The following is a 10,207-nucleotide window of genomic DNA, read 5'->3' as shown; positions in this document are numbered from 1 at the left end:
CATTGATTCGTTGATTATTGCATGATCTATTGGGTTATAGTTTGTTGTTGAATTATTTTAGTAGATTCATGTCCAATCCATTTTATCCCAACATGAGCGGCATGGCATCAGTTTGTTCAGTCGTTTTTCTTCTTGTCAGTCAAGAAAAGGGACTTGTTCGGCCAGCTACTTAACCCGTATCATGATGGTATCATGATCATATGCTCGTCCCTGAAATACAGTTTAGAGAACAAGTAGAAATGAAGTAGCCTTGGCTAGCACACCCCAATTGATTGACCAGTAGAGCTGACTCGATGACCGTACAGTCTCTCATTTCCGTATAAATGTGGGTGGACGAAGGAACTAGAGGTTTGTTGTCAGCGGAGATGGCGAGAACAACCTTCTGCTTCTTCTTCCTCTGCCTTGTTGCCCTCCTCCATCCTTCCTACTCTGAAGTTGTTACCCTAGGAAAGTGGAACGTGCCGGCCATGTTTGTGTTTGGAGACTCCGTTGTTGACGGTGGAAACGTTGTCTTTGTGTATCCCAACTGCACCACCGCTACCCTGCCGTATGGAATAGACTTCCCCACAGGTCCTACCAGAAGGTTAAACAATGGGAAGAACCCCGCTGATTTCTTGAGCCACCTCGTGGGGATTCCTCATTTCCTTCCTGCTGCCATGGACCCCAAGACCACCGTCGAGACGATCCTGTATGGAGTTAACTGCGCTTACAGTGGCTCAGGCATTCTTGACTCTCCTCCTGGTGTAAGGAAACTTTTTGGGGCAGGGGTTGTCCCGTTCTCTCTTTAAGTTGTTTCTGATTTCACTGATTAACTGGCTTCGTAAGTTGCTTTCTACATATGATGGGATCAATAATTGTTTTACAAAAAGACAGTTAGTAGCATTTGTAATTGGCTTGTCTGTTTAATTTTCTACTATATATACATTTTTTAGATAACAACGTGAAAAACTAATTATTTAATCACCAAATCCAAGAATTTGCAGAATCGGGCTCAGGATAAAAATTCAACCGATATTTCAGGCTCTCGTAAAGGCACAGTCACTTGGTTAAGTGGGATTACATTTTCTTCATCTTCCTTTTCAACGATGCATGCCAATGGAGGCTGACTTTTTTGTGGAAACTATCGACGATTTTCAAGTGGTTTGTCTCCCAAAAGTGTCAACGCCCTCCCTACACATGAGTTGTTGTTGGCTGACAAGATGAATTTTGAAGCACGCGGCCTTCTAACTTTTGTTTTTCTTATTCACAATCAGTTACTTAGAATGCAAAATATTTCTAGTGTAGAGTAAACCATACTGGCGTTGAATTGCTTGATCACATTTTGCTTTGTGGTCGATTAAGGTGGACATAATCGAAAGCAAAAGCAATCGGAGAACTAAAGTATTGACTTTTTGATGATGTGCAAACTTGTTGCAGACCTTGTTTATCTCACTGAGCCAGCAAATCAAGCACTTCCAAACCATCACCATCCCTGAGTTAAGGACACAGTTTGACAACAGAAAGGAGCTGTCTAGCTATCTGGCAAAAAGCATATTCGTCTTCAACTCTGGAGGTAACGACCTCGAACAAGAGTGTAGTGGACCTGTTCAGAGGGAAAAGTGCGTTTGCGACGAGTTCAATGAGAGTCTCTTGGCAAATTTCACTCACGAACTCAAGGTTCACAACAACTTTCAGTCTCTTTTTCTTATCTCTGGATAGCAGTAGCGATCCCCATTTTTCAGGAAATTGCCGATGCCAACTTTTCTGCAACGCAGGTGTTTTAAATTTCTTGGTTCTGGTGTTTAATTAGGCTTGTTTTTGCAGATCGTGTACAATTTGGGAGCTCGCAAGTTCGTCCTTTTCGGAATTCAAGCAAATGGTTGCAACCCTCAATATAAGGCGACGTTACTGTTGGGAAACGTAATGCGGGCCCTAAATATAACTCAGCTACAAACTCGAATTTATGCGGAAAAAATTCAGCAGAGTCTCGACGTCCAGAATAATTCTCAATAATAACTTTGGCAGAGTATACTTTAAAATGTCAATTATTTATTCATGAAACTGGATTTACAAAAGAGAACTTAGAAAAAAACTCATCTCGGCCCATGCAGTGAGCTAAAACCCCAATACCCTTGCCGCACACACTTGAAGCTTCGACACTCGAGTTCACGAAGTGAACACACGAGCACTCACCAGCTCACAAATGGAGCACACCCAACTCACAACCAAAAGCACTCAACTTGATTTTCTACATACCCTCAAAATGGCCAATCATCCCTATTTACAGGAAGAGGAGGTCGGTGGATGAAGCTTCCACAGTTTTCCATTTTTTTTTTCTTTACTCATTAAGCACCGCCTTAATCCACCGACTTTAAAAGAGAGGCTCAAAGCCTCATGAGTCTTCTCGACTCATTTCAAGAGTCGGTGATGACTCTCTTCAATCTCCCCCTCATTACCGACTCTTTACTTATGACTCTCAACATTCTTCGAAACTTGGTGAATATCTGGCAAGCCTTTGGTAAATATGTCAGCAACTTGATCTGCTGAACCGACTGGCTGCAACTGAATATCTCCTTTGAGTACTTTTTCTCTAATAAAATGATGCTCTACCTCTATATGTTTCGTCCGGGCATGGAAGACAGGATTTTCTGCCAGTCTAATTGCACTCTGATTGTCGTAGTAAATTCTCACTGCATAATCTACATTTTGTTTGATGTCTTTTAGTAGTCATATCAACCATACACATTCTTGTGCGGCTTGAGATGCTGCTCTATATTCTGCTTCTGTTGTAGACAGTGAAACTGTCGGCTGCCTCTTACTGCACCATGAAACTGCACCACTTCCAAGACTAAACGTATATCCAGTGGTTGATCTTCGAGTTGATAAGTCTCCAACATAATCCGCATCACAATATCCAACAACTTGACAAGTTGGCCATTTTTCATCAAGTATACCAAAGTCAAGAGTTCGTTTTCTTTTTAATGCTTCTAAATGTGGCTTCCTTGGAGTTTGCATGAACCTGCTTACAACACCAACTGCATATGCAATATCTGGTCTTGACAATGTTAAGTAGATTAGACTTCCAACCAGTTGTCAATACATAGTAATGTTTTCTAGCTTGTCTCCTTCATCAATTCTAAGCTTTGCATTTATATCAATTGGTGTTGAGATAGGTTTGCAACTGAGCATACCATACTTACGTAGTAAGTCATGAGCATACTTCTTTTGACTTAAAAATAATCTTTGAGCTTCGTAATCAATTTTCAATCCAAGGAAATGTCGCAACTCCCCCAGCTCTTTCATTTCAAATCTCACTGTGAGATGTTCACGAATGAGATTAATTTATTCATTGTCATCTCCAGTAATAATTAAGTCATCAACATAAATTAACAAAATAGTAAGTTTCGTACCTCTTGCCTTGACAAAGAGACTTGAATATGCTGAAGAGACTTGAAATCCACTAAATACTAAAAATTCAGCTATTTTCCGTACCATGCTCTGGGTGCTTGCTTCAGTCCATAGAGTGCTTTTCTTAACTTGCAGACGTAGTCTGGCTTGTTTGGAGATTTGAATCCTTCAGGCTGCTCCATATAGATTTCTTGATCGAGATCTCCATATAAGAAAGCATTTTTCACATCCATTTGCCATAGCTTTCAAGATTTGCTTGTAGCAATGGCCATCAGAATGCGTACGGATGTGATCTTCGCAACAGGACTAAAAGTTTCTTCAAAGTCAATGCAGTACTGCTGTGAAAATCCTCTCGTGACTAGTCGAGCCTTATATCTCTCAACTGAGCCATCTGCATTTCTTTTAATTTTGTAAACCCACTTACAAGTAATAGGCTTTACTCCTGCAGGCTTTGGTACGAGTTCCCAAGTCTCGTTATGCTCCAGCGCCTTCATTTCATCTTTCATTGCTGCTTGCCATTTTTCAACATCTTTTGCTTCTTGAAAAGAAGCTGGCTCGATCTCCTCCATGATGGTACAATCTGCATCTGCATACTTGGGATTTGGTTTTGGTATTCTCGTTGATCTTCTTAGTGCTATTGGTGCTTCTTCTGCCTCTTCAAGTTGTGATGGTCTTTCTTCTTCTGTACTTCTTTGTTGGACAGGACTTACTCCTGTTCTCCATGGATCTGCTCGTCCTTCTCGTCTTGAACTATGTTTAGACATTTGGACCTGTTTATCAGGTCGTCTTGCTTCTAGAACTTTCGACTCATGTTCGCCTTGATTCATCTCGAATTGTATTTTGTTTCGAACATCTTTCTCAAAAACTAGAGAGTCTGGAAGCGCTTTCTTTTCTTCTGACCCCCACGATAGTGCTTCATCGAAGATGACGTCGCGAGAAACATGAACTTGCCCTGTGCTAGGATTAGCACATCGCCATCCCTTCCGATATGGATCATATCCGACAAAGACACATCTCTGTGCCTTTTTGTCGAACTTAGTCTTGTGTTGTTCAAATATAAAGACATAACATACACAACCAGATACTCTAAAATAGCTCACAGATGGCTACTTTTTATAAAGCATTTCATATGAAGACTTGAAATTAAACCTTGACATTGGTAGTCGATTAATTACGTGTACAGCGGTGCTGACACACTCGGCCCAAAATCTTGGTGGCATGTTCTTTGCATGCATCATACTTCGACATGTTTCTGCTATGTGGCGATTTTTCCTTTCTGCCACTCCATTTTGCTGTGGCGTATAGGCACATGTGAATTGCCTTTAAATACCATGTTGCCTCGTGTATGCCATAAACATATTAGATGTATATTCGCCATCATTATCGGTTCGTAGACACCGAATTCTATGCCCAAGTTCTTTTTGTACAATTTGGTGAAACTCCTTAAAATTTTCAAGTGCTTCGGACTTTTCTTTTATGAAATAGACCCAGGTATATCTTGAAAAATTATCAATAAATGTGATAAAATATCATTTACCTCCAACCGATGGGTCTGGTACTTTGCCGAATACGTCTGAATGCACAAGCTCGAATGGCGCTTTAGCTCTATATTTTGATTCTTTGTATGGCTGCCTGTGCGCCTTTCCGTACTGAGATCCTGGGCATACTTTGTCAGTTCGTACCTCAAGCTTGGGCAGGCCAATCAACTGCCCCTTATTAGACATCTCCCGAAGTTTGTTGTATCCAACATGAGCGAGTCTCTCATGCCAGATATCTGCAGTGCTATGTTTTTTTGTTTTGTCAGTATATGTTGTTTCTGCAGACAAGACATATATTGACTCAACTTTCCTTCCTTCAAACATGGGAGTTCCTTGAACATCATTTGGGCCAAACACAACATAGTGCCCTAAAAATGTAAGTTGTGGCACAGACAACAGATTCTTAGTCATTCCTGGAACATGATAAACGTTCCGTAAAATCTGGTCTTTGCCAAAGTTGGCTACAACCTCTGCTTCTCCAATATGTTTCACTGGGAGCTTTGTGTTGTTAACAGTAACAACAACTCTATTTCCGTCATATTCTTTCATACTTATGAACTTGCCTTCATCACCAGTCATATGGTTTGAACATCCAGAATCAATTATCCAATCAGTTTGATAATTGATCTTCTCTTCTTTTTCTTTTACTGGTTTTTTATGGGCGGAATTACATCTTTCTTGCATAATATTCTCTTTAACCTCCATTGAGTACAGAAATGAATTTTTCTGTACAGTCTCGTTAGCTCCCCCATATTGCTTACTTGTCGTGACTGTATTTCCTTCATTTATTCTGACTCTGCAGTCACGAGCAAAATGACCCAGTCTTCCACATCTAAAACACTTATTCTTTGGTCTCCATTGTTGTGTAGTTTCTTTTGTTTTCTTTTCTACATTTTTCTCTTTCTTTTCATCAGTATTCCTACTTGGAGACCTAATGACTGGCTTAGCTGGCCATCGTGATCTCTAACCCTTACTAAACAAAGCTTCCTCATTATTTCCCTTGAGAGAAAACCCGGCCATTTGCTTCGCTAATGTTTCTTGATTGATCAAGAGATTTTCTAACTCCAACAAAGTTGGTTGAACTGGCCAGCCTTGAACACCAATTATAAAACTGCCAAATTCTGGACGAAGTCCGCGACTAAGAATTCTCTACATATGGGCCTCACTAATTTTAGACTCATGATCAATTTGAGAAATTTCTCTACAGATATTTTTAACTTTCATAAAATACTCTGCTATCGACATGTTTCCCTGAGTTAATGTAGCTAATTCATTTTCTAACAATTGTAGGCGGGCGTCATTAGCTCGAGAAAATAACGTTGCAAAAGCATCCCATGCTTCTTTAGGAGTCGTAGCTTCTCGTATATGCTCTAATAAAGCCTTCTCAATTGAAACCTTAATTGCAAATAAAGCTTTTCCTGCTTTGATCATCTATTTCTTCTTCGGTTCCTCGTCGACAGGAATATTAGTGTCTGATCCCAATACTATCTCCCATAATTTCTGTCCAAGAAAATACGACTCCATACAAGATTTCCAATAGCCATAATTGCTATTGTTAAGCTTCTCAATATTATTTAATGCAACCGCTAATGCCGCCATAATTTCAGAATATAATTGCCCAATTAATCTCACTAGTAAATCGGCCCTTAAACAGAACCCCGCTCTGATACCAATTGTTGGGAAACGTAATGCGGGCCCTAAATATAACTCAGCTACAAACTCGAATTTATGCGAAAAAAATTCAGCAGAGTCTCGACGTCCAGAATAATTCTCAATAATAACTTTGGCAGAGTATACTTTAAAATGTCAATTATTTATTCATGAAACTGGATTTACAAAAGAGAACTCAGAAAAAAACTCACTTTGGCCCACGCAGTGAGCTAAAACCCCAATACCCTTGCAGCACACACTTGAAGCTTCGACACTCGAGTTCACGAAGTGAACACACGAGCACTCACCAGCTCACAAATGGAGCACACTCAACTCACAACCAAAAGCACTCAACTTGATTTTCTACATACCCTCAAAATGGCCAATCATCCCTATTTATAGGAAGAGGAGGTCGGTGGATGAAGCTTCCACCGTTTTCCATTTTTTTAAATTTTTTCTTTACTCATTAAGCACCGCCTTAATCCACCGACTTTAAAAGAGAGGCTCAAAGCCTCATGAGTCTTCTCGACTCATCTCAAGAGTCGGTGATGACTCTCGAACCACGCTGCAATAACGTTTAACTCTCCCCTGAGATCTTCAATAGACGGGATGAAGAAAAGTCTACCGGGTTCTAGTTTCGTGTTCCTCAATACCTATGGAATCGTGAGAAACGTATTTGACAATCCACAATCTTATGGTATGCCACGTTTTACTGTGGATTTCATCATTATCACCATCTTCATCTCCACCACTAGCCTCATGTCTCAAAAGCATTGGCGATTGACACACGCTAAGGAAGAAATCATGTGGGTTAGGGGATATTTGTGCTTTAGAAAACTGTTGGCGATTCTGATTGTCAGATTTCCACAGACAAAAACCAGTAAATCTGTCTAAAAGTTCACCTGAACTCCTGTCATTGCTTGATGTTCGTCTGGTAACATCAGCTAGAAACGTTAATTAGCAAGAGATCCACTTGGTGCGGGTGCTGGGCTTGTTGGTCGCTTTTGTGCTCGTCATTAGTGAGGTGAGTGGTGCTGTCACCATAGATGTGAGGGTCCCCATTCAACAGTAGGAATCATTATTACCTTCATATTTATGTTAAATGAAAGTTACGATCTTGATGGAAATTCACCAAGTTTTTCGAACAAGATGATGAATCTTTACTTTGCTATGCTATATTTATTAAAATCACAGGGAAGCTGGACTTCGATTCTTGATAAAACCCATTAGCAATCAGAAAACTTTTACCCTACTGTGTTTTTGATCAATATGAAATTTCTGGGTTCCCATCGTTAATGGAATATTTGACACTGGCATGTGGGTACTGAAATGTTGGTTCTATTGTGTGGGAATGGTGTGCATGTAATCCAAGGTGGTGAACCAGAGTTGTTGCACCGTCTCCACTGAAATTCTTGGTGAACCATGCGTGCAGTACAGCATCCCTTGCAAGCACAGGAGCACATACATGTATTATGATGGGGCGCACCTCACACAGGCCCTATACAGGCATTTAGTGAAGAAGGCGTACACCTCGAACCTGCCGACGTTGCAGACCTTTTTGGACTTGAGATCCAAACCTTTTCAGAGGCAGCTTGAGCTAGGTGAAGAAGTAAAAGGACATGAGAGAGTTGACAATTAATGTAATAAAATGAGTTACATGGTCGTACTTGCATTTAGACTTAAATGGATCTCATGAACATATTTATGTTATGGACATCGATGACGGCACCTTTTTTCTGCGTGAGCTTTTATCGCCACAACCACTATAGGTAAATGAAAAGATGGAAGAGTTTCGGTTTCGAGCCCCTACCTTATTTATGTTTATATAAAAAACATTTTAATAAGATAGAAAAGATAGTAAAAAAATAAAAATGTCTAAATTGTCCATATCCTTTTGTATATATTTTTTTAAAATTCTCCTACCTCCCTTTGGTGCATATTTGTTACATGCCAACTTTTGTGTATACAACTCAATCTGTCAATCTGGTTTTGAGTAGGGGTTCATGAAAAGTCGAGCCAACTCAGGCTTCATGAAGAGTCGAGCCAACTCAGGGTCGAGTTGAACTCGCTAAACTAGAATATGTTAATCGAATTTAAGTTGGTCAAACTCAACTCCACTCAACTTTGACTTTAATCTCTAGTTTTTAATTTTCCTTCTTTCTTCCCTCTCTTCACCCGCACCGTGCAAGCCGACGTTAATTTTGTTTTACGTTTTTAGTTTTTCCTCCCTTTTCATTCTCTTCATTTTTTTTTTTTTTTCTCTCCCCTCACCCACGCAGCCACCTTCCATGTTACATTAGTAGAGTCACTTTCATCGCTATCCCATCAATCCCTTCACCCACCTCCCTTTTACTGTCATTATTACAGTCACTTTCATCGCTCTCCCATCAATCGCTTCATTTTCCCTTGACTTTCATCGCTCTCCCATCAATCTCTTCATTCTCCCTTTACTTTCATCGCTCTCCCATCAATCTCTTCATTTTCCCTTTACTTTCATCGCTCTCCCATCAATCTCTTCATTTTCCCTCTCTCGTTAAAGGGCGAGATGGACGCCGTTTTCTTGTTTAAGAATTGGGTCAGATGAGGAGGAGGCTTCAGGAGACCGAGGACGAGGCCGGTGCTCTCTGCAGGCCAAAATAGAGAAGAAGATGGGCCCAAGGGCAAGGTGTGAGCAAATGTGTCCTTTTTTCGTGTTTTTTTTTTTCTTTTGTTTGGTCCTTAAGTTTTTTGAGAACAGAATTTGCAATAGGCATGATGATGGATATTAAACTAGTTACTTTGATCGAGCTTGTGTTAGGGAGCTTCACTCGAGCTCATATAGCTCATCAAATGGGTAAAGCACTTTAGATATAAATCGAGTGGACGAACTTCTTAGATGGCCTAGTCCAATTACGTGTAGGAATTTTTATAAATTAAAGCAAATGGCCTATTTGAGTTCTTCTATGACTTGACTATGACGCCCATTAGCAAAAATGCAACCGTCTCTCAATTAGGTGTCGTTTCCAGGTCAATAAATCATAAAAATGAAAAAAACCTAAAATTTTCTCACTAAATTTATCTAACTAGATTTGGATTTAAATGAGATACTGCGTTTAACAACTTATGTCGTTATATGTAGTGCTAGATATAAGGTTGTACAGAAGATCTAAGATCTGATTTTGGTCGTGCATCCTTTCAAAACTTTGAATATTTTCCTCAATGGAAAGGAGGTTGGAGGAAAAGGGTGAGGATGCATCATCCTTAGTTCCCAGGATTTTCATTGGAGAGTTTTGGATTAAATCCAAGGATCTCATGCTGGAGGCGCCACAGAATATTTACAATTTTATCTTTGAACAGATTTAAGATCCACATGTTTTGATGATCAGTATTACATACTGCAATGTCTGATCTAAGCAACAGATGACAAAAAGCCTTAGCTTCTCGTCGAGAAAAAAACCAAGACAAAAAAAGAGGAAAAAAATGAAAGCAAGAAATTTGTGTGGTACTTGCCTGGAAGCTGCCTACATCCACGGGCAGCCAAAAGAGGAAAAACAAACGGAAAAAACTTTAAAAACCCATAAAAACATGCGGCGATATAATTGTTGTCTTTGTATACAGCAAGAAATCAAAGAGACAAGAAACTGAATCATGAG

The 10,207-nt window shown here is 39.9% G+C and overlaps 1 protein-coding gene across 1 annotated transcript; it reads left to right on the top strand.

The window, feature by feature from the left end:
- Window positions 1-365: 365 nt before the first annotated feature.
- On the top strand, window positions 366-1,992 carry LOC116255979 (GDSL esterase/lipase At1g71250-like). Its single transcript, XM_031632082.1, has 3 exons — window positions 366-767; window positions 1,417-1,656; window positions 1,804-1,992. The coding sequence occupies exons 1-3, from the start codon at window positions 366-368 to the stop codon at window positions 1,990-1,992; spliced, it is 831 nt and encodes a 276-aa protein (XP_031487942.1).
- The last annotated feature ends 8,215 nt before the right edge of the window (window positions 1,993-10,207 follow it).

Source organism: Nymphaea colorata, chromosome 6 (assembly GCF_008831285.2).
Source record: "Nymphaea colorata isolate Beijing-Zhang1983 chromosome 6, ASM883128v2, whole genome shotgun sequence".
NCBI classification, from domain to species: Eukaryota; Viridiplantae; Streptophyta; class Magnoliopsida; order Nymphaeales; family Nymphaeaceae; genus Nymphaea; species Nymphaea colorata.
This window is presented reverse-complemented; position numbering and strand designations above follow the sequence as displayed.